The sequence below is a fragment of the Vulpes lagopus genome, chromosome 22 (assembly GCF_018345385.1).
Source record: "Vulpes lagopus strain Blue_001 chromosome 22, ASM1834538v1, whole genome shotgun sequence".
In the NCBI taxonomy this organism is placed as follows: Eukaryota; Metazoa; Chordata; class Mammalia; order Carnivora; family Canidae; genus Vulpes; species Vulpes lagopus.
In genome coordinates, this window is record NC_054845.1 from 14350734 (window position 1) to 14374890 (window position 24157).

General features: G+C 48.4%; 1 protein-coding gene across 3 annotated transcripts in view; it reads left to right on the forward strand.

Moving 5' to 3' along the window:
• The window catches only part of NRP2 (neuropilin 2), a 116125-nt gene that overhangs the window by 12121 nt on the left and 79847 nt on the right, over positions 1-24157 (forward strand). For all 3 annotated transcript variants that reach the window (XM_041737157.1, XM_041737158.1, XM_041737156.1), the window contains exons 2-3: positions 2979-3156; positions 22687-22868. In XM_041737157.1, coding sequence (XP_041593091.1) covers positions 2979-3156; positions 22687-22868 — 360 coding nt within the window. The remainder of the gene's footprint in view (positions 1-2978; positions 3157-22686; positions 22869-24157) is intronic.

A 24157-nucleotide genomic window follows, 5' to 3' on the forward strand; every position in this document is an offset into this window, starting at 1 on the left:
GCCCTTGAGTTCAACTCGCTTTGCCTGAGCTGGGCTCCTCTGACACAGGACAGAGAGCATTTATGCTGTCCCTGCTGGGACACAATACAGGCCTCCAAAGGAATGGACGGTGTAGCTCTTCAGAAGAAAGTCTAGTTCATTTCTATTGGGGGCATGTCTGTATTCAAGAAATGAAGGCTCCTCCAACCTGGGAATGAAATATCAGCGATCAAGAAGAGGTGTAGTAGAAGGATTGTGTTTTCTTTATGAGTTTTATGGATATATTTCAAGAATTCAATGCTCTCCAAGAAAGATAGAAACAGAAATTGCGGTATTTATCTTGGTGGATATACGTCTGTGTAAATGATGTGTGATATTTTACGAGAGGGTGTGAAAGCGTGTATGGGGCCGAAGTGTGACTTTCCAATATGTGTATGTACCCGACGTACGCTCCGTATCTATGTTTGCGTGTGCTTCTGAGTGTGAGTGCCATCCGAACAAGCATGGGAGTTCATAAATGTTTGGGTATGGAAGGGGTTAACTACACAAAAGCAAAGCAGATATTTTAATGAGTTTTCAAAAATTTTCATAAAGTGCCTTGATTTTCCTCGGATAAAAACAGGACAGAAAAAAAAAGAAATGAGTTACCCCTTTTTCTTTCCGTTGAGTTTTTACCACGGAAAATAGACCATCAGCCATGGATTATATATAGTCTCCAATTTTTTTTTTTGAGTGGGGAAGTGATCACTCCTGGTGTGGATGAGAAACGAAACCTTCCTGTGAGGAAGTTTCCTGTCTTTATTGCTGATTATGTGTGCCTGGTCTGATTCCTAAAAGCTCGAACTTTGGGGGCACAGGGAATTGAGAAGTTCTCCTTTTGGGGAGGAGTGGCTGGAGAGAAGCTGAGCAGGGCTCGGAGAAGGAGGGAGAGTGTGGATGATGTAGAAGCCACAACAATTACTAAACAGGAGCTCAACTCTGATCCCCTCTGATGAGTTCCAAGGCGAACAGTGTGGTTTGGGGTGAGTGTGCAGCAGGGCTGCAGTTTCCAGCCAAACAGCTGGCAGAGGAGCTGTACCCAGGAGAGTAATCCCCTCTCCTGCTAGCCTGGTGAGAGCAGCTGGCCATCTGAGCCCCCACACCTCCGCTTTCTCCGAGGTTCCTTCTCGGCCCCATTTCACACGCAGGAGCCAGCACCAACAGGCCACAGTCTGACTTGCTGGAAGGTGCCGGGAGCCCAGCATGGCAGTGGTGTGGGCAGGGGCGCTGGCTGCAGGGGACAGGGGCGGCATGGGGCCTCTGCTGGCCTCCCCTCTCTCTGCGGGAGGGCTGGGCCCATTGTCCTGCTGGACTGGGGAGGGTGCAGGGTCATTAGTTAGAGGATGATGTGGTCTCTGCTAGCCAGAGGAAATGGCTTGCTTTTGTTTTCCACCCAGTAGGAAATGGAACCTGAATCCATTAGATTCTGGGCAGTTCAACACGGCACAGTTTGAGCTCTTGGAGGCACGATGCCTAAAAGGCTACTTGTGTGGATTTGTGTGTCCCAACCACCATTGTGCAGCATGCCCATCTTTTATGCATTTAAAGCCTGTCAGGCTGGTAATCTAAAGCAGAGGTCTGGAAGACAGTAATGCCAACAGACATGGGGAATAGTAAAGTGCACCTGTAGAGTTAAAAAATGCATGACCCTTTCCCTCAAAGACTGAACACAGGAGAAAGACCCCGTCCTGTAGGGTGGCTGCTGAGCCGTAATACATAATTCACGGGCCCATGCTGCTCCATGCAGATGGCGATATTAAATCGTGATTGATGCTAAGAGAGGCGCACATCTCAGGAAGGTCTCCGGGAGGCTTCTGAATATTTCCAGGTCTCTCGTGCCTTCCTATCTTCTGTTCTACTGTGGTATTAAGCAAAACCCCCCATTTCCCAGGAACCCCTCCTGGGGATTACAGAACTTCACTCCCAAATATATGATATTCTTCAAATGTCATCACCCACCTTTTCTGCCTTTGAAGTCTCCCCCTTGCCTCCTGGCCCACATGAAGCTGTTTACCTCCAGCCAGGCACTGCTGGGAAGGAGGGGGGGGGCAGCTACTCCCCTGCAGTGGCCTTTCAAATGGCTGGTTACTGGTCGCTGCTGGACAAAGCAGCAGCACACTCTGGTGGTGGTGACCAGGCAGGAGGGACAGTGGGTAGAAAGCAAGAGAAAAACACAAAGCACTTTTGTCGAAACTCTGAGGTCAGAGCCCATGAATTCTCCAATGCAGATTTTTCCACTCGGTGTATAATGAAATAATAAATCAAATTTGTGGTGTATGTGGAATTAAATGTTTGGGGTTTTTGCTTTTTCTTTCTTAAAAAAAAAAGAGAGAGAGAGAGAAGAAGAAGCTAAAATCACCCTCCAGGGCCTGTTCTGGCCCAAAGCTGAAAGTGCTTCCTCCGCATCACATGTAATTGTTACCAGGCTCGCTTGTGGGTCGGCACCACAAAACCACTATTGTCAGTTCCCGGAGCCGTTACTTCTGGCTGCCTGGGCTGGGCTGGGAGACACCGAATGAAATGAAGGATTTATGAGATAAAGATAGAGATGTGAGGTTTGAGCAAGAGGAAGATGCACCAAGGAGAGGAGACAGGAAAAGGCAGGCGGGGGGAGGGGGGGCATGTTACGTTTGCTACGCTCTTGTGTTTTTTTCATCTCAGACCATGTAATTGGGAATATTTATGATCACTTTCTGGAATATTTTAATTTGGGAGTGTGTATGATTGTGCACACATCTGTGTGTGTGTGTGTGTTCAGTTGGGTGAGTCGGGGTTGGGGGGATGAGCTGAAATAATCTCTTCCACCGAATGAGTAAGTAGGTTAGTCTTCTGGACTGCCATAAAAGGTCTGTAAAACAGTTTTAATCAGCCACTGGTAAGGAAGAGAAACAAGGAGAGGGGAAAAAAAAAAAGGCTGTAGCATATTTGAAGTTCTTTGGGTTCTTTGCCTTCTCTTTCAGACTCACCCTGTGGAGGTCGTTTGAATTCCAAAGATGCTGGCTACATCACCTCCCCAGGTTACCCCCAGGATTACCCATCCCACCAGAACTGCGAGTGGATTGTTTACGCCCCCGAACCCAACCAGAAGATTGTCCTCAACTTCAACCCTCACTTCGAGATTGAGAAGCACGACTGCAAGTAAGCAACTAATTGTATATCCAACGGGACACACACTCCCACCCACATCCCTGGGCTCCTGCCACTTATGCCACCTGATGGCAGCCCCCATAACCCAGGACCTGCTGAATAGGGGCCCCAGAGGGAAACCTCAAGATGATGTTCTCTTTCAAGGGAAATAAAGGCCCAGTGGATCCCATAGTATAGAGGGAAGAGCCTTCTTGAGTGAAGAGGGTAGAGAATAGTACCCTGTATTCAAAGTGGGCAGTGGAGGAGAAGTCTATCCTAGGGGCATGAGGTGGAGTACAATATGCCAGCTCTTGACTTTGGGACTCACTTTCCCCTTGGAGAGCTCTCCATTTCCACCGCTGCCACCGCATGTGGAAACCCCACCAGCTTCCCTACTAAACTAGTAGCCAGGTCCCCAAGTGGAGACATCTCTGCATCCAGCCCCAGAGGATCAAGCTGTTATTTTATGAACCAGCAGCTGGTTTCCTTAAGGAAAGGGAGTTAAAAATCTGAGTCTACACTGGTGGGTGTCAGATTCACATCGATTCTTGTTACCTGGGCTGCACAGGTTGGAGTCCCAAAGCTGGTGTCATGGATTTATTTCACCGACATGTTCTAATTACTTTACAAATATCGATCCATCCAGGGCCCATGGTGGCTCTGGGGAAGTTGGTGCTGTCAGGACTTCCATTTTGCAAATGAGAAAACCAAAGCTCCAGAGCACTTGCCACCCAAGGAGGCTCAGTTGGGCTCGTAACACCAGTCCTGCCATCTTGGAAATGGGTAGAGACCAAGTGGGCACTTAGACATCTGTGAGAGCTTTAGAAATGCCTTCTTGACGCCAGGGTCCCTTAAATTAAGGCGAAGGAGCAGGTAATGTTGTAATGTCAAGAATGAATGTGCTTTGTACCACCTAGTGGGCTCTGGAAATCTGCTTATTGAAACAGTAGTGTGAGGTTTCTGTGCAGCGAAGAACGTACCAATGATCGTGTCCTGCTCCCAGTGTGCACTTACACCGTGCCGTTGCTCTGATGGGTGTTTGGTATCCCCTCATGATTCATCAACAGTCTGGACATTCCTTGTGGCCAAGGTGTTGCAAGAATGGAAAAATTAATAAAGGGACCAGCTGGCGAGAAAGTGCAAGGGAGTAGACCTCCCTTTAGGCCGGCTCATCCGTGTGGGGGAGACAAGGCCCCCTTTTAACCAGGGCTAGCCTGGGAGGCAGTGAATGTCGCTGTTACCCTCCTAGGACTACTTCACACTTACATAATGGTTTTCTCCTAACAAGAGGTAGTCTTCACTGAAAACTGGAGGGTTTCCAGGATGGATGCCTCATGTGACGAAGAGTCATAAGACGGATTTTCTAATCCCAGATCTACTCTTGACTCGGTGGATGACATAGGGTAGCTCATCAGTTCCGCTTTGTCTGAGTGAAATGCGCAGCCTGATACACTTGCACAGCATCTCGGGCCTGCTGATTCCCCGCAGTGGACTTCAGCAAGAGTTTCTGTTGGAAGAGCTCCTATATTGAGTGTTTTTGCTCCTAGTCCCTTTGGCTGGGCTGCCGAAGGTTGGCACACACCGAAGTGTAATGCACAGAGAGCTCGGGTCTGAGCTCAGAGAAATTTGACTAAGCACCTCTGTCCACTGAGGGCCAAACTCTGTTATGCTGATGCCAGCAGATCTCCCGGGGAAATTGCTAAGAGGTCATCTTATGTATATTCATAGTGGCAGGAGGAGAAGGCATGGCTTTCGGAAGGAAAAACTCAGGGAGCCAGTGAGCCTGGCTTAACACGTGTCAGGCAGTATGAAAGGCCAGAAGGACATGCTCCTGCCCCAGCTGGGGCTACGGGGTCCGCCTTCCCCTCATAGGACTCAGCCCCAGGGCTGCAGAGAACTCAGGTTGCTGGAGTCTCCGGCAGCAGAAGGGGACTAGGATGTTGCCTCTTGCTGGACTTGGATTAGGGGAAGCGGTCAGGGGTCTGGTTCTCTCCTGGCTCATCATCCTCACTAAGTAGCTTCCTGTTTTCCTCCCCGCTCCCCCATGGATGCTCCCCCATGGATGCTTCTCGCTTGAACTGAAAAGGTCTGGAGGGTCAGAAAAGAAACATTTTTCTGGGGTCTCTTTTCCGCAGGGCCAGATTGTCAGAAAGGCTCTGGTGGGGTCCAGCCTCCACTACTTCAACCTCACCCGTGGGTCTCTCTCCCTCCCGCCGCCCCCTTTCCCCTCTGTTCCCCATTTCTCTGTCCTTCCTGCTCATTTTTGTATTTAGAAACACCCATCGGGTTCTCTCCATCCCTTGCTCTGCAAGTATCTTTAACATTCTTCCCGGGCCACTTGCATTCGCAGTAACTGAGCTGCTCCCCGGCCGCTCGACCCCGCGCTGGCAGAGGAACAATTAACCTAATGCAGGTCCTCAAAGTTCTGGGTGGTTCCTCCTCTCTCCCCACCTCTCCTCCTTCGTTCCAGCGGAGCTCCTGGCTTTGGAAAGCACTTACTACCGAAGGAAATTAGACTCCTTTCTCCTTTCATTTCCGGTGCATGTTTGGAATTGCACTTGGCTCTGCAGGCCCCCAGCGGGGATCCTTACGGGGGATCCTTAACGGGGAGCGAACCGCAGATAGGGCCCCCCCAGCGCCCGAGCAGCACCCCGAGCAGCACCCCGAGCAGAGCCAGCCCCGCGCCAGCACCTGCCCTCGCATCTCCTCCCCGTGTTCCCGACGATGGGAGGCCCTGCAGGGGCTGCCACCCCGCCGGCCACCCAGACACCCAGACACAGGCCCTTGGCTCTCCAGTCCTTGCGATGGGGCAACGCACAGGTGGAGCCCGTTGAAGAATAAAACCCCAGACAGACCTTTCCCTCCTTAACGGCGGCTCGTTCATTTTGTTGCCCGAGAGCCTGCTGTCAGCTGGGAAACTTTTGCTCGGGCCTGGCCTGAGCCACGGCCTCGTGCGCGGCTCCTCGACACCCCTCGACTCCCCCCGACGCCCCCCGCGGGCTGCGAGCGGGCCTCCGCACCCCCAGCTCCCGCCGCTGCTCTGAAACCCCTGCCACCTCCCTGTGGCCCAGGGACCCGGGGGCAGGGCTCAGGGCCACCTGAGCAACAGGGCGAAGCCCCTGGGCCCTACTGCGGTGGGGCTGCTCCTGCTCCCCACCTGAGTCACAGCACTAGGGTGCCCGGTGGCTCAGGTCATGATCGCAGGTGTGACAAACACCCACAGCACACACTTTTCCCGCTTCTGAAATCAAGATATATCCGTGTTGTTAAGAACAGCCGCCTGCATATGACACACAGCTTATTCACGAGTCCTCAAACGGGCATGGCATCCCCCCCCAACCCTGGAGGCCCAAGTAAAACCAAAACCCAGAGTCTGGGCCCTGTTAAGAATTGGTCATTTCCAGATGGGTGTCTTGGAAAACATGCTTCACAAAGTGCACAAACCACTAGGAAGACCAAAAGAACAGTTCTCGGGCTAAAATACGCACATGAAGTTGATACGAATGATTTTATGTGTGCATTCAGTGCAGCGTCCTCTCGTTCACCACGAGGCACGGAAAACCGCGCTCCATCCAAGTGAAATTTTTAGATACCCAGACCTACTCCTTTAGAGTTCCAAAGTCCTTTTCTGAACAGATTTCTTTTTTTTTTTTTTTTTAAGATTTAATTTATTTATTCATGAGAGGCAGAGAGAGAGAGGCAGAGACACAGGCAGAGGGAGAAACAGGCTCCAGGCAGGGAGCCCAATGTGGCACTCGATACGGGGACCCCGGGGTCACGCCCTGAACTAAAGGCAGACACTCAACCACTGAGCCACCCAGGCGTCCCTTAGGTTCAGGGATCTCACATCTGGCTCCCTGCCAGGAGCCTGCTTCTCTCTCTGCTAGTGTTTCCACCTCCCTCTCTGTGTCTCTCATGAATAAATAAATAAATAAAATCTTAAAAAAAAAAAAAACATTCTAAATCATGCGCCACACTTCCTTGTCTTCTTAAAACCAATGCTGAGGGGAGTCAACTTTTCCTTGATGATTCAGGCTCTAATTTTAAACTTCACTTTTGGTGACTAAGACCGGTTGATAATCCTGTTTGGATCAGAGAGGTTGAGAGTGGAGTTTTTGTTCACCTTTTAAACTTCCCAGGCCTCAGTTTCCTTACCTGCAAAACTGATAAGTACTTTGCAAGATTGCTGTTTGTTTATGTGGATACACATGATCAATTAGCAACCACATTAGCATCTTTGTCCTTTGTCTTGGGAAAGTTTGCATTGTGATTTTGGTTTGTTTTTTTTTTTTTTTAATTTTTATTTATTTATGATAGTCACACAGAGAGAGAGAGGCAGAGACACAGGCAGAGGGAGAAGCAGGCTCCATGCACCGGGAGCCCGACGTGGGATTCGATCCCGGGTCTCCAGGATCGCGCCCCGGGCCAAAGGCAGGCGCCAAACCGCTGCGCCACCCAGGGATCCCTGTTTTTTTTTTTTTTTTTTAAGATTTTATTAATTTATTAGAGAGAGAAAGCATGTGTACGAGTGGGGGGAGGGGCAGAGGGAGAAGCAGACTCCCTGATAAGCAGGGAGCCCATGCAGGGCTTGATCCCAGGACCCTGAGATCATGACCTGAGTTGAAGGCAGAGGCTTAACCACTGAGCAACCGGGCACCCCAAGTTTGGGACTTCTTTCTAGCAGTACTCTTGCTGTCACTTCCTGTTAGGTGTATGCCTGCCTCCTGGAGCCTTCCTCTTCTGATTTGTTTTAAACCTTTATTGTGTTGCATGGATTTTGCTTCAGGAGGTCTTGCTGTCCATTAGGAAGTTATGGATCTGGGGTGTCGGCTCTGCCCCAAACCAGTGTGATCCCAGGGCCACCATGTCGGCTCAGCCAAGCTCATGGCACACCAGGCACGGGGTGTGTGGAGGGTGGGGCACACCCCCAGGGACAGAGTGGAAAGAGCATCAGTGCACGGAGTCCCTGGCATTAATTGAGGTACTCAAGGTCTTTTCTTCTGAAACCATCCCCCCAAAGCTCACCCATGTTCTAGATATTGAAGGTTTAGGGATATTTGGCCTCTAGCTAAGTGTCCTAGATAAACAAAGTGCTCTTATATTTATGGCCAGAGGAGCTCCCTAAATCTTAGAAGATGTGTCTATTTCTCCCAGAGTAGGGGATGATATCTTAGAGACGTAACAGCTTCCCAGGTTGGTAAAATGACCACCGTCAATAGAGGGAACAGACCGGACCTCAATAATCTAGCCCCTCCCCACCCAACGAACAGTGAGCATCCTCCATTTCAGTCAAACAGCCCAACACCACCTTGTACCTGCATGAAATCCTCTGAGTACCCAGTGCTTGGACCCTCCTCCCTCACCGCTCCATAGTGACCAGCTGCATACTCCGCTCCCTTCTGTTTCCTTGATTCTTCTGTTTCTCTTCTGTGGGTCCCAATGCCGAACTCCCAGGGCATTGTGTATTGCCTTGATTTGCTGGCTTGCCTTTAGTTCATGTGTAGTCAATGTTGTGTTCTGAGCGTGCAAATTCTCTAGGGGCATGGACTACATATTTCATTTCTATACCCCCAGGGCACCTGGTCTTAGAGTACTAAGCAGGTGCATGCACGTGATTGTTTCAGTGATATTTTTACATTTGAGATGCCAGGACATAGGTCACATGGCATGAACCTGCACTGGAAGCAGACACAGCTGTCTTCCCTATTCATCCATCTTGTGATATGATATAATGACAGCAAGAGGGTGAGACAGGCTTGTGGAAGTTCCTAAGCTCTCTGTGACTTGGCCTTTCACCAACAAAATGGCAATGGACCATGCATTCATTCATAATTACTAAACACCTACTGTGTGCTACCCGTGATGATGGTAGTGGGAATACAGTAGGGAGTAAATTCCTTGTCTTCATGGAACTAAGAGTTTGGGAGCAAGTTAAAAATATGGTTATTGGGACATCTGGGTAGCTCAATCAGTTAAACATCGGACTCTTGATTTCGGCTCAGGTCATAATCTCAGGATCCTGAGATCAAGCCCTGTGTCGGGCTCCTCACTGAGCATGGAGCCTGCCTAAGATTCTTTCTCTCTCCCTCCCCACTCCCCCTCCCACATTCGCACACACTTTCTCTCTAAAAAAGTAAAATAAAATTTAAAAATGTTAAAAATACATGGTTATTGATGATAAAGCTACCATATCTAGAGCATCACCTCCGAGCCCAGCACTTTGCTAAGTGCTTCACATATATCATCTCATTGATCCTTGAATCAAAAAAATGCAAAGTCATTGTTACTCCTCCCGTTTTGCAGATGAAGAAACTTGGCCTTCAGGAATAACTTCTGGCCCCAGGTCCCACTCGTAGAAATGGCAGAGAAGAGATTTGAAGCCAGAATGCCCTCCTTTGCAACCTGTACTCTTTACTCTTGTGCTCTGTGGCCTCCCCCGGCACTGTGCATGCCAACTGGGGATCTAACATGGGCATGTTATGTGAGCCCACAGCACGGAGATCCAGCCTAGGCTGGGGAGATCAAGGAAGGCTTCCTGGAAGAGGTGATGCCTGAATCAATCCCAAAGAAGTTAGCCAGACAGGGGGAGTATATATCTCTGGTGGTCCAGGTGGAGAGCACCACATCAAAGGCAAGGAAGGAGAAATAATTTGATGTCTTAGGGAACCACAGTAATTGAAAGGCCATCCTTGTGACTTGCTGATCAACAAAAGTTCTTTTCAGTGAAGAGGTACCTGAGCCATGCTATTGAATTTTGTTTCCTGGCCAGGCGACTTCACCATCTTAGAGAGGGGCTGTAGTCAGGAAGCAGGAAAGACTAGGATTTTAAGGACTCTTTGCTGCAACCACCCTCTCTGACCAGGGTCTCTACAATTTCGTATCCTATGTCCAGGGACAAACCCCATCCCACTGCCACCAGGGGAGGTGAATGCCTGAACTTGGGCCTGGAAAAATCCAGGTAACACTGGATTAACCTCCACCTGTCATTTTATTCCTTCCTACACAGGACCCTCTCTCTGAACACATGTTTCTTTCCTAAGACTAGAGAGCAGGAGGCCACATTGCCCAAGTGGAGGGGTGGCTTCAGCTGGTGTCCACTGAGCCTCTGAAACTTGAAGTAGAGTGTAAGTGCTTGGTTCTAGAGAGTGTCATGCACTCAGGAGAGAGCCTCAGGTTGATTACTCATGACATTATTATAGATTTACTGCCTGCCCAACCACAGAAATATTCTGATTCCCCCAAGGAACCGATGAGCAGCAATATTTTTCTGTATTGCAACGACCCTGCTAATGACAGAAACAGATCCCCCTGCAGGTACTTGGTACAATAAAGTGGAACAGTCCTACCGACTCCAGCTCAGCTGGCAGCCGACCCCAGCTCACCAACCTTGACCAAGGACTCCACCCAGCAACTTAGCTTGCTGAACAAGTGGGAAAAAACATCACAGATTGTTCTCCTCCTCCTACCAAGGTTAAAGAGCGGTTGGGACAACGGTTATTTTTGGCAGTTTGTTTTTAAATCTGCGATGTTGCAATCGCAACTCTCCAAATGCAAGCTTTGCTGTGGATGTCCTTCTTAACAATGCATTTTATCTCCTGATTGAGAAAATCACTTGAGGTTTTCTAATTCACAATCTCACTTGTTCTGCCTCTCAAGCCTGGCACCTTCTCTGAACCTGAAGGTCCCAGAGGGCCAGCATCTTACCCCATGTAACTGTGTGTAATTCTCCCAGCTAATTACACTGGGTGAGAGTCTGTCTTCTGAAATTCAGTGGGAGTTCAGGGTGCGGAGGGTATAAAGAGGAGAAGGAAAGAGGCCAGGTAAAGAAATTAGATTTTTCTTAAAAAGAGATTTGTGTATTTTCCTATAGTCATGAGTCCTATAGAAAATAATATATGCTCTTTGTTTTGTCCTTTGTAACAGCAGGGGGATTGAAACCTTTGGATTAAGAGAAACTCAATAGATAATTTAATTCCAGGATCCCTGGGTGGCGCAGCGGTTTAGCGCCTGCCTTTGGCCCAGGGCGCGATCCTGGGGATCCAGGATCAAATCCCACATCGGGCTTCTGGTGCATGGAGCCTGCTTCTCCCTCTGCCTGTGTCTCTGCCTCTCTCTCTCTCTCTCTCTCTCTCTGTGTGTGTGTGTGTGTGACTATCATAAATAAATAAAAATTAAAAAAAAAAGATCATTTAATTCCATTCATCTACTTCTGCCTGGATAAATCATCCCAGAAAAAAATATATACATATCAGCTGCCCTTGTCTTTCCTTCCAGAAAGGAGCTTCCATAATCGACCTTCATTATAAGACCTAGGGCCTCACAACTCATCTCAGTGATTGCAGAGTAGATGGTTGTATTTAATTTACATAATCAGAATTTTTTTTTTCCTAGAAGGAAAATCCCTGAAAAATGTTAGCTGGGTCAGAATAAAATTTTTAAAAAGAAGAAGAGAGAAAAATATGTGAACTGGGCTTAGGTTTGGGAAGCTACCAAGGACTTCACATGATGAAAGAAATCCACATGATTTTTTATGCTTTTTTTCCTACCTTTGGTATCCAAGCATCTTGGCAGTCCTTCTCTCTCTGTAGTTATATATATATTTATATATAGGTACTCCTAGGTACTCCTGTTATTCCCATTTAACAGGTAGGTACAGTATGAGAGAGATCTCCCAGGTGGTAGTGGTAGGGCTGGGATTTGAAGCCCGCCACCCAAAGCTGCCTTTATATTACCTTTGTCCATGTACCTAGAGTTGTCACCCACTGTCCCCATGCTCAGGTATTTGAGGCCTCTGATTCCCTTAGACATCCCTTAGATATCCTTGACAAGTCTTTTCTTTTCCTCTTCGGTTTCTTACCCCTTTTCTTCGCCTCTTCCTGCCATGCGGTCACCTCCGGATGCCAGCAGGGCAGTCAAGGAGAGAGAGATCTTTCTGTGACTCTCCATCGATGGTCTCCGACTGCCTCCCTGTCATCCGCCCCCTACTCCCCAGTCCCCTCCAGCCCCCCTCGCCATCCTCTTCACATTCCCTGCCATGCCCCCACCGCCTCACTCTGCAGCTGGAATCTGAAGATGTGAGGGCTAGTAATAGAGTGTCAGCGGAAGTAATTGATTCCTCACACACAGAGAATTCTCCTGCCTTCAGTGTCAATGGAGCTGAACCAGAGTCTTGGAGGTGAGCGAGACATGTAAACAGTCCATGGCTGAGCTGTCAGGGCGAAGCTAGACACGCCAGAGAGTGAGCGAGAGGGAGAACGGTGGAACAAATAATTGTTTTATTGGGAAGGAGAGGAGTAAATAATATTTCAGCCCGGGAATTGGCAGTTTGAAAGAGATGGTTGAGAGCAAGGAGCAGAAGGCATCGTGATGCAGGTTTTAATGGAAGAGTTTTTCTTTGTCTCAAGGTAGGAGGTTTCGTCCTCACCCTGCCCCCCCCCTTCTCCCATTATCATCATTATTATCATTAAAATAATTACCGTAACAATTACGGTTGATGAGACCTCGAGTTTATAGAGAGCACCTTTCATCTAAAAGTTCAAAGTGATTTATCTATGTGTCATCCCTTTGAGAGTGGTAGGAGGGTAAGAAAGTTTTTTTTTTTTTTTTTTTTTTTTGGTCTTATCTGCTGGGAAACTGAGGTCCAAGCAGATGGGTGATTCGGCCTAAGCCTTGGGGCAGGCAGCTGGGTCAAGTGCTGGGTTACTGACAGCCCTTGCCCACTAGGGCCCTGACACTTGTGTGGCCCTCACAGCTCCTCCCTGGCACTAAGTGCTCCCTCCCGGGAGGCCAGGGGCCTGGGGGCCCTGCAGTCCGCTAGCTGTGCAGCCCAGCAGCCAGCAGCTCCATGCACAGAGCAAGCAGTCTACGATGCTGTGAGGTGTGGAGAGGTCCTTCGGGGTCTGACTCCCACTGCTCCCATCCTGCTAGGAGACTTCCTGCAATCTGGCTGCCTTTCTTGTAGAAGCTGCTGTCCTTCCCAGACCTATTTCATCTAGTCTTATGTAACCTCCAGCCAAGAGAAGCCCATATTCCTGAACATTCGCTGCTTCCATCCCCAACATGCTAGCCACTTCTTTCAGAACCCAGGGCCACTTCTGCGCCAGGGAGAGGCTGGTGCCCTAAGATGCCCTGGGTGGGCCAGGCCGCTTTGGCTCCCAGTGCTCACATGGTGCCTGCACCGCCCTGCCGTTGAGGAAAGCAGTCACCCAGCGGTGGCTGGAGAGGGAAGCCATTCCAGCCGACGGGCCCCTGAGTGCTGTATTCAGAATCTCCACCCCGGCGTGGCAGCGGCCCTTCCCACCTGGACATTAGTGCAGGCCCGTCACCTCCACACCAAGGTGCTTTTTGCACGATTCTGATAAGTCGGCCCCTGAAGCCAACAGAAGCTCTGAGCTCTGTAAGCTGCAGCTTGCAGTGAATGAAATCCAAGGACAAGGGCCCATCGCCCCAGCCCCGTACTCCCAGATTGTCTCCTGCTAGGATTTCTGCGTGGTACATTTTTCAGGCAAGTTTTGTATTTTCTACATTTTGTTACTGAGGCTGATTGCCAGCAGAAGGGGACAGAAAAACGGTTGGGAGCCTAAACCCCTAGAAAAACATTTTTCCGATACAGTGATTGATTCCCTGGTGCCTCGTATGCCTCATTCCCAGCAGGCTCCCATTTTTCGGACAGATGGGAAGGTTATGATTTGCTCTCACAATTAGACCCTCTGGGAGCCAGGGTTAGCGAGCGCCCGTTCCAGAGGGAACCGTTCGCCCGGCCAAGTGCGGGGCTGCTGCCAGCACACCAGGCCCTAGGATGGTGTACTCTGATTTCCCCTTAGTGGATACCGGTCGCTTTCTGCCCCTTCCAACCAGCCCCGGGAGGCACAGAGGCATGGTTCCTGTTCCCATTTATGTGATGAGGCAAACCGAGGCATGCAAGCTTGATTGACCCAGGCCAGTCTGGCCTTGTTGGGTGGGGCTCACCTTCACATCCCAGTGCCAGCTTGCTGGTGAACAGACATAAAATACGGGTTACTCTCGCCTACCTCCTGCTCTGGTGTCCTTACAAAATGCTAACAAGGGGCCCTTTGAGCTAACTGCAGAGAGTGAGGATTTTATAGACGTGTACAGCAGACGGGAAAAAGACCCAACCTTCACGCTGAAAACAGCCCGCCCAGCAGCCTTACACTTCACATCGGCCCTGGTTGCCTAGAAAATCATTCCTTACATAAGCAAACACGTTCCATCCAAGGCGGCCTCCAGCGCGCTCGCTGGTCCAGGAGTGGACCGATCCGAGGCCATCCAGCCCCAGGAATGCGCCTTGCTGGGGAGCCAGGTCAGTAGGGGAAGCGGCGTCCAGCTAGGGGGCCGGGGAGAAGTGCTGGAGGCTTTGTTGAGGGCCCTTCATTCTCTGCAAGTTCATCCACAGCGAGACTTATCAGACACCCTGTCTGGAGCGGCCTCCTTCCTCACGTCGTGCGGCGTCTTGGCAGCCTGCTCCATCAGGAACAATGAGATCGGCAGGGCCCTCTCCATCATCCCAGGGCTTCTGCAGGAAAACAACCAGCAATTATAAATAGATGTTATTTGTATTTCCATTTTCTTGCCTTCAAGGTTTTTTGGAATAATTCCTTCAGTTTGTTTTGGGTTATTTTCTTCGCATACTTCCTTTGCTGGGTGGTCAGATTTCCTCCTTTCTGAAGAGCTGCGATGACCCTGGCAGGGGCGGGGATTGCGGCTAGGCTCCAGATACCAGAGGTTGGTGGCGGGAAGAAATGAAGGAAGAAAAGGAAACTGCCTTCAGTCACTATTAAAAAAAAGCAGTGGCACCAACATGGATACACAAACAGATGCGGAGTCTTGGCTCCCTTGGAGTCCTTGCGGTTATTTAACAAGTAATAACAATAACAACAGGAATAATAGTAACAATGACTAACATTTATTTATTGAATACTTCCTATGTGCCAGGCGCTGCACTGAGGTGTTGACATGCATTAACTCCCCACACTGAAGGGGGTCCAGTACCTAGTTCAGGGCCCACGAAGAGGTGGGAGTAGGGGTGGGGGCGGCAGGGCAGGGGCAGGGGGCGAGAAGGCACAGATTGTTCTGAATCCGGCATGGCAGGCTGGTTCCAGAGCCAGGGCTCAGAAACATGAGATGGAAAGGGAATCCCCAAAACGCAAGTGATTGAACTACTATTGATGGATTTGTACAGAAGGAGGATTTTTAGAAACCACCATCCCTAGCGTCGAGGTTGGGGAGGGCATCGAGACTGTCTCTAACTTTGTGGCTTTTCATTCCTTCTTCACGTGTTCTTCTCGTGTTCAGTTCATGTGGCTGTAACCCTTCTCTCCCCAAGTCTGCCACCCTGCTTTGTAAAAACACGAGTAATAGGAAAAATAGCGAGTGTCTCCCAGTGACTTTCATAGGCATCTAGCACTCTCCTGGGCTCGTATGTATTTTTGCAGTCCTTCCACCAGTTCTACAGGTGGGGCCCTTTATTATTTGCATTTTATAGGCAAAAAAACTGAGACTCAGAGAGGTTCGATGCCTTGCCTGCACTCATGCCACTAACGAGTGCTGGAAACAGCTGGGTCTGCCTGCAAAGCCCGTGCACCACACTTCTCAGCACACACACGCACATGGACAGATATGTTTCTGTATAACAGTAATTTAAGATTTTTTTGTGTGTGTCACAGACCTAGAAAAATGTGCATCTACACAATCGCAATAATTTCTGCGTGTGACTATAGGGGTCCCCTCCCCTACTGAAATTCATCTGTGGACCCTACTGGAAATCCAGACGTTTAGGAATATGTGCTCTAGATGATACTTTAAGAGCTTATAAATACACAGGATACTGTTTTCTCACTCGATGGACCATATGTTCACATATGGGCATATATGTGCTTATAAAAATACTTCACTTGCAAAAATTAATATGTTATCCCATCTGAACACTTAAAAGCTAAATTTCAACAGGGTGAATCTTGAAACCATGAATTCCAAATCTGCTCACTGCTTCTATTGGTGATTTGTCTATTAATTTTGGCAAGTCCTATAGGCTTTGTTTAAACAAAAACAGCTAAATAAAAAAGAGCAAGATTCTGGTAAGTCTCTAACGGAAACCAAGCACTTTCTTTATGCCCAGTACCTTCTAATGCTATTGTACTGTGGCAGTCGGATGTTCTGATAGGATGGTGGTGAGGCCTATATGCCCAGGAGTGAGACCACCTGGGTCTGAAGCCTGCCTCTGACCTGTTCTCACGGGACTTTAGGCAGGTCACCTAGACTCTTGGAACCCCAGTTTCTGCATCTGTAAATGGGTGGGAGCCTAACAGGGCATGGCATGAATTCAATGAGGACTAAACGAAGTAATATCTAAACGGGGGTCTAGCCTATAACAAATGCTCAGTAGATGATTCATATTTCTTCTCACTGATATTCCCGGGAATGTTCCAACTTCTTAAATGGGTGGCCCCAATGAAAGGGAGAAATTCAAGAAAATGAAATTTGTTTCTTAAAAGACCTGATCTGATCTGATTCCTCCATAAAGGCTGGATTTCACTATTGAGCCGGAGACCAGGTGACCTGGCTTTGGGCTTGACTGGACCAGAGACTTTGGCCTCGTGCAGACCTGCCCGCAGCCCCTTTGTGTCGCAGGCAGCTTCTTCACGGGGAAGTTGTACATGACAGTGTTGTTTTTTCCTCCTATTTTCCCTGCAGGTTTTAATGTAAGGATTAATAAGACAGTGTGTGTAGATGTCTTTGAGCTTCCCAGAAGAAAGGCACTCCAGGAGGTGGTAAATTCTCTGGCCTCCATAATCTACTCATGAAATATGGAACTTTGAAAGTGTGAGAAAAATCTCAAATCACTTTGACAGCATTTTAATTATAGTTGATTTGTTTGCCGCTAATAGTGAAAATGCTGTCAGCATGATTTGAGATGTTTCTTCCACTCAAAATGTTATATTTCATGTTTTCGAGTCATGAGGCAACATTTCGGTTTCCAGATAAAACCAGAATAGTTCAGTGAATGCGCTGGATCACAAAGGCAAAGGGTATAAAATGGACCAAATGTATCCAACCCCTTGGGAAACATCATCACAGAGGAAATTATTCCTGGACTTACCAACCGCAAGCCCCTCATTCATTTACTCGCGCCACAAAACATAGTGAGCCCTGGGCTGTGCCGGGCACCATGCAGGTGCTACCAATTCAGCAGCAAAAAGGCGAGGTCCTTGCCTTCGTGGTGCTTGCTGTGTAGTGAGGACACAGATTCCAAACAGATAAACAAGTATGTTGACCTTTTGCAGCTTATAACGCTATATAAAGGCAATAAGAGGATGGCGTGGCGGAGAATGAGGGCATGCCGTCTGAAATAGGGTGGTCAAGACAGGCTTCTCTGAGGAGGTGACATTTGCACATAGAAAAAGGAGATGGCATCAGCCACCGAAGAAGGTCACAGAGTTTCGCAGGCAGAGGGAAGAGCAAGTGCAAAGGCCCAGTGGCCAGAAAGAGCTCGCCATGCGCAAAGCGCAAGGTCTTAAAAATATATGACACGGTAGCATAAAAGGAGACGTTGATTGGTTGGCCAAGGTTATGGCTTCGGGACTTGGGTGGTGATGTGTAGACCCAAGTATCATCAAATGGGCACAGCACTCTTCCCCAGTGTACCCAAGTACTCCCCCTGTGACAGAGAAATCTCTTCACAAGCAGTTCTAAGCACATCCCTCCAGGTGGACCCTGGCAGGGGCCGGACACCATCTGGCCATTTAAGAAGGGCCTCGGCGTAGTGGATCCTCTAGCACAGGCTCTGTTGGCTAACCCAGCCTTCGGGGGCCTGCTGGGAAGTGTCAAGCGTGGATAGAGTTATGGAAACTAGAAAGCCTCTTTTCATGTTTGCCTAGTGATGAGAGGAAGAGATGAGACTGTTGCTTTTTCATACCTCTCCCGTGGACTCTGAAAATTAATTCCACCGTCAAGATTCCCACGCCCCAAATGTGGGTTTGGGGAGAGAAATTAAGACTTTGAAGTCGAGGAAGAACGTACAGAAAGCGTTCTCTAGACAAATGCTCGACATGCAGATGTCAGAATCTGTGAGGAGAAAAGTAAAAAGGCACCCGGGAACCACTTTGGAGAGAAAAGGGAAAAAAAGGTAAGGAGTGGAAATGGCTACTTCAGCTTAGGAAAGTAAATAGATGAATAAAATAACAAAAGGTAGTGTTAAAGCTTGGGAAGGAATTTTTTTCATTTGAGGGAGATTATGAATAATGAAATGCAAACACAGTACTTAGTATGTCCGTTAGCTGGTTTATGTTTTCTTCCAGAAAATGCATAATGTGCTCCAAGAGGACCGGCTTTGTAGGTTATCCTCCTTGACTGTGGTTGGGGTGAGCCTCGAGGTTGGACCCCAGATTCCTTCACCAAATAAATGCTGGCTCTCAGGCGCTAGATGAGGGCCGTGTTTATTCCAAGGCCACAAACTTCCTAATCTCCTGCAAGCTCTTCCAAATGAACCTGACAGCACTGAAATTTCTAAGGAGATTTATGCCAGCTGTAGCAAATCCCTAATAATAAAAAAGTTCCCCAAATGAGTCAGTCACACAGGACGTAAATGAGACATTCTGTGGGCAGTGAGCATGTCATTTGGTGTGTGCCCTTTATAGGAGAAGGCCAGCCAGAGGCCCAGCTTGTCCACAGGGCGGAGCCCGGGCACTGGAGGGAGGGGGGTTCATCACCCAGTGGGGACTCTGCGCCCCTTTCCCCTCAAGCAAACCTGATGGGAAAATCCAGTTTCTCTGAGAAGTTTCAGTGAGGGCTGATTATTTGCTTCACAAAAGGATTCACCAGAATCCTTTTAAATAACAAGCTCAGAGAGAAAATTTATAATACGATTGATGTATATGAACCCTTTTCAAAAATGCATCCCTTCACTGTATGTGTAGGTAAGTATGTAAAGATGTATTTTTTAAAATATATTATTTATTTATTCATGAGAGACAGAGACAGAGAGGCAGAGACAGAAGCAGGCTCCATGCAGGGAGCCCAACATGGGACTCGACCCCAGGACCCCAGGATCACGCCCTGGGCTGAAGGCAGCGTTAAACCGCTGAGCCACCTGGGCTGCCCTGTAAAGATGTATTTGTAGCTGCCAGCATGACAAAAAAAAAAAAAAAAAGAATTTGGGGTCATTATATCCACTGAGTAAATTGAGGCAAGCTTACAGCTATGGCATTTGCTGGGGAGCCCTGCTTCATCGCTGATTGTGTTAATCCCCTAAATTACTCCATGCGTGATTAGGCAACCAGATAGAACCTCCCCTTCTGGTCATCCAGCCATTGGGATGTCTGGGCGTCTCTTTGTCCTTTCTGGAGAAATTGGCAACACAGACTGGAGATATCTGGTTATCTTTAAAAAAAAAAAAAAATGTTTAAGTAGTTACTGAATGTGGGCCACGACCCCTGGCACTGTTTTAGGTGCCCCAACACTGTGAGTTATTTAGTCCTCACGACAGTTCTGTGAGACGGATGGTGATGATGAGGATGGTACTTATGCTTTCATCTGCTACATTCTGAAAGCTGGGTTCTTTTTCTCAGTTCTCCTACTTTGAAAAAAAATTCTTTTTTAGTCTTTTTTTTTTCTTTTATTTTATGGCGTATTTTATGTGTTGTTGAAGTATGGTTGACATACAAGGTTATATTAGTTTCAGGTGTGTGACATAGTGATTTGACAATTGGATACATTCCGCAATGCTCACCACGATGGTGCAGTTACCATCTGTCACGGTGGAAAAAAAAATTCTTAATGGAAGCAGCTTTATTTTATATATTTGTGGCTTATTAAGAAATGCAAGCTCATGGTAAGTGATTCAGAGAATAGGAAAGAACAAAGAAGGAAGTAGAAATTGCCAGTTTCTACCACCTGTATATCTCAGTTCTGTTAACATTTTAGTATGTAGTCTTTCAGACTTTTTTGTTTGTGTATGCAAGGACGTATGTATGTATATGTATTTTAACACATTATTTTTTAAAAATATTTTTTAAACTATCAGGATATATGTCATGGCCATTTTTCCCATAAAAACAGAATATCTAGACCTACAGCACTCCCTATCTACTTCAGTGGTGGAATATTCCATTTTATAAATATACCAAAATTGATTTACCCACCTCCATTGTTGGACATTTAGATATGATGCTGTTTATAAAAAAAGAAAAAGCATCTTTTCACTTTTCTTAATTTAAATTCTATCTACGCTTTTTAAATTATATCTACGCTCACCAAGATGCATATACATCTTTGCACAATTACCTGATTATTAGGAAAAATTCCTAGCAGTGGAATTGCTGGATTAAAGGATTTGTCACATTTCTGCCAAAATGCACTCCAAAATGTTTTAACAGATGTTCATTCCACTTACACTGTACCTCGATGCGCTTGCTCTATCGCTTCACCTCAGAAATGGGTATGAGAATAAAACAAATCACTGTTAACCAAACACTACCTACCAGGCTGAGTACTGACACTATATAGATTATGTTGGTCACTTAAATCTCACAACAACCCTAGGAGAAAGGTTCTAATATCCCTATTTTATGATCATTTTCCCCATTGCCAGGGATCAGAAAGGTTGAGTAACTTGCCTGAGGTCACCCAGCTAATAAGGATCCAAATCCAGTTCTACTTTTGGCATTGGCCAGGGCATGGCAGGGGTACAGGTGGGGGGATGGACGGGCTCCCCCATGCAGGTTCATAATTCATTACTCCCTGTGAACTGGCGAATGTCTGCTTACTGAACACAGCTGGCTTCTCAACAGTTGTGCACCCTACATCACCATTACTCAGCACAGAGTGATTGCCCAGGGTGCTTACCCCAGTGTGGAAATACTAAGGAGGGATTTTCCAGAAGGTTTGGGGAATTTCCTTTGAGAACAAACTAAGTGTCTTTTCACTTTGGTTTTTGGAAGTGAGGAAGCACACTTGCAAACTCGGCATCATCTCCCAAACTGAAATCACAGATCCCCCCCAAACCTCCACTGCCTTTCTCAATCTGTGGCTGTGTCCCCAGAGCTCCTGAGGGGAAACCCTGCCATCTTGTCTTCTCCAGACTAACCAGCTTCTGTGATTCTTTGGACTGTAGGTTTCTAGGGCTCTAGGGTCTAAGATTGAACTAATCCCTGTCGGTTCCTTATACTTCCTTCACGGTCTTGTTTTTCATAAGTGGCTGCACGATCTGAAATATGGCTCCTGGGGGCTGTCGTGAGGCCTCGGGCTACTCTGGCTCAAATAAGCCACTTCTGCAGGCAGCCAGCTCTCACAGACCCGGTGTGTGTGGCAGGAGCCTGCAGGCACATCCCAGGTCCCTCTCTTTACCCCAAAGAGAGACATTTCTTACATGTTGTTTTAACAGGTTGATGCAAAATAAATAAACAGGGAGGGAGAAGGAAATGGATGCTTGTCGGTAAATAGTGGCACAGTGACCAGCAATTAGCAGGGAGCTGGTGGGAAAGGACCTCAGCAGCTGAGACAGCGGGAGTCCCTGGGAGCCCAGAGAAGGAGCCCAGAGGTGGCACAGGGAAGACTGCCCGAGCACCACCAAGGCCCAAAATGTGTGCCTGTGCAGATTGGCATCCCGTGAACCAAGCCAAGGATGTCTGTCTTTGACTTGTCTTCCCCAACCTGGGGCCAGGTTGATCCTGTTTGAAATGAGCTCAAGCCTGAGCGCAGGGCCGTCCCTGCCTCTTGCTGAGGCTAAGAGTTCTGTGCTCATAGACACTGGGTCCCTGGGGACTCACCCCCTGCTTTTGGAGAAAGGTTTTTATTGCCTTATCTAATATGATGCTGATTCCTTTTAAAAATGTGTTGTTGACTAGACACCGCTGCTGATGGGAGCTTTGCAGAGTCATCTCCAGGACAGAGGGGGCCTGAGCATGGGAGTCTTTGTCACTAACAATTAAAGATAAGGGAAGAGGGGATGACCCAGGAGGAAACTGAAACACGGGGGAGGGGGAGGGGAGTAAGCAGATATCTCAGGAACGTCCCCAGTGTGCCCGGCTTGGGGCCTAGCACCTTACTTATATTTTTCATTTCATCTCCATCCCAGCCCTCTGAACTGGATATTTTTATCCTCATCTTACAGATGAAGAAATTGATCTCAGAGGGGTTAAGTAGCCTGCAGTGACGCAGAGCTAAGAAGAAAAGACTAAGATTCAGGGAGATCGTGGTGGACATAAAAATGGTGCTATGGAAAGAAGGAAAAACGCTTGCTCAGAGATCTTTGATAGAGGGGTGCTACCGCTCTCACGTGGGCAGGAGAGAAGGCCTTAAAATCTAGCCATCCACTGGGACACCCGTTCTCTCCGTGGCTTCAATAAGGCGATGCAGCTCCTAGATCTAGGGCGGCCGGTCTGTGCAAGCACACCCAGTCCCTTGTTTATCACTCGGGAACACCTGAGCATCCATCTAGAAAGGGCGGCTGGAGCGAGACGACGGTCCCTTTCCTCTCCTGAGAGTGATCTTGGCTCATACGTGCCCCTTTGTACCGTCCTCACGTAGGTACGACTTCATCGAGATCCGGGATGGGGACAGTGAATCCGCAGACCTCCTGGGAAAGCACTGTGGGAACATCGCCCCCCCCACCATCATCTCCTCCGGCTCCGTGCTCTACATCAAGTTCACCTCCGACTACGCCCGGCAGGGGGCAGGCTTCTCTCTGCGCTATGAGATCTTCAAGACAGGTCAGTGCCATGGTCAGGGTCAGGGTCAGGGTCACGGGCAGAGTGGGGTGCTGGGCATCCCCGGGAGGCCGCGCCGCCCTGGGTGCCGGCCGTGGGGCGCTGTGCAAGGGGATAGTTACGGGCGCAGGGATGCCCCCGGGGAGGCAGGCAGGGAGGCTTACAAACGTTTTTGGAGCTGGAACAGAGGCTCAGGGTGACCCAGCCATAGCCCGCGACAAAAAGCCAGTTTAACTCCTGCTGCGACCTGAGAGGGTGTGTCGGTGCGAGGTTAGTGCTGGGTGCTGCCCACTGAGCAGACGGGCTTTGTTCGCGGCACCCCGAGAGGGCAGCGCCAAGTAAACCGAGAAACGCTTCTGCAAAGAAATGTATTTTTGTATGTTTTTCAAGATCACAATCCTCCTTTTGGGAGAAAAGCAAAACTTCGTTGAACTTCCTCCTATTTACTCCATGGTTTAATGTCGCCTTTATCTGGAATTTCATGGGCAGAAGGACATAATCTTTTTCGGTGTTCAGAGTCTCTAAAGATCTTACCTGTGGGGTCATACAGGAGCTTTTAAATTCAGATGTGGCTTGTAGGACGTCCCCATGCCCGATCCATTTTACCACTTCCACCTGTTGAACATCAACTTCCTAAACGCCAATGGAGCCGCCTCCTGAAAAGCAACCAAAAAGATAGGAAGAAAGACCACTGCCCTTCTTTTAAGTTGACTTCCTTGCTTTCCATGAGGCCCCCCCTTAGATGACTTTAGGCTCTGGGCATCCTTATTTCCATAACGGGAGTGAGCCAACCTTAATTCACAAGTTGCTGGTCCAGTATCTACCCTGAAGCGCTCAGGCCGTGTGTCCTTCCCCTCAGTGTAACAGCTCGCTATCTTGAGGCTAAGCGAAGTGCCCCCTCCAGTTCTCCCCTCGCCCCAGCCCACTCCCCCACCTACAGGCTCCTACCCCGTCTGCTGGTGTGGCCCCTCCGAGCCTGTGTTTTACAGCTTGTGGAGGGAGTCTGGTGCAAAGGGAGGCTGTCCGTCTTGTCATCGAGAGGCCCAAGTCAGGCGCCTACTGAGTTCAGTGTAAGGGGACCTATTCATATATATTTTCTTTTCACTAAACAGTTCTTGAAAGGAAGTGGTAGCTGCTGAAAGCACTTTTTATATCCACTCTGTCTAAATATTTGTCAGATTTGTCTGCCTGAGAGCAAGATGTAGAATCCAATGACGGGGCGGGCCGAGGAAACTGTATCAGGGCGTCATTAAGCCAGAGTGGGAGCACAGACCATCCCAGGGCACGGGTCA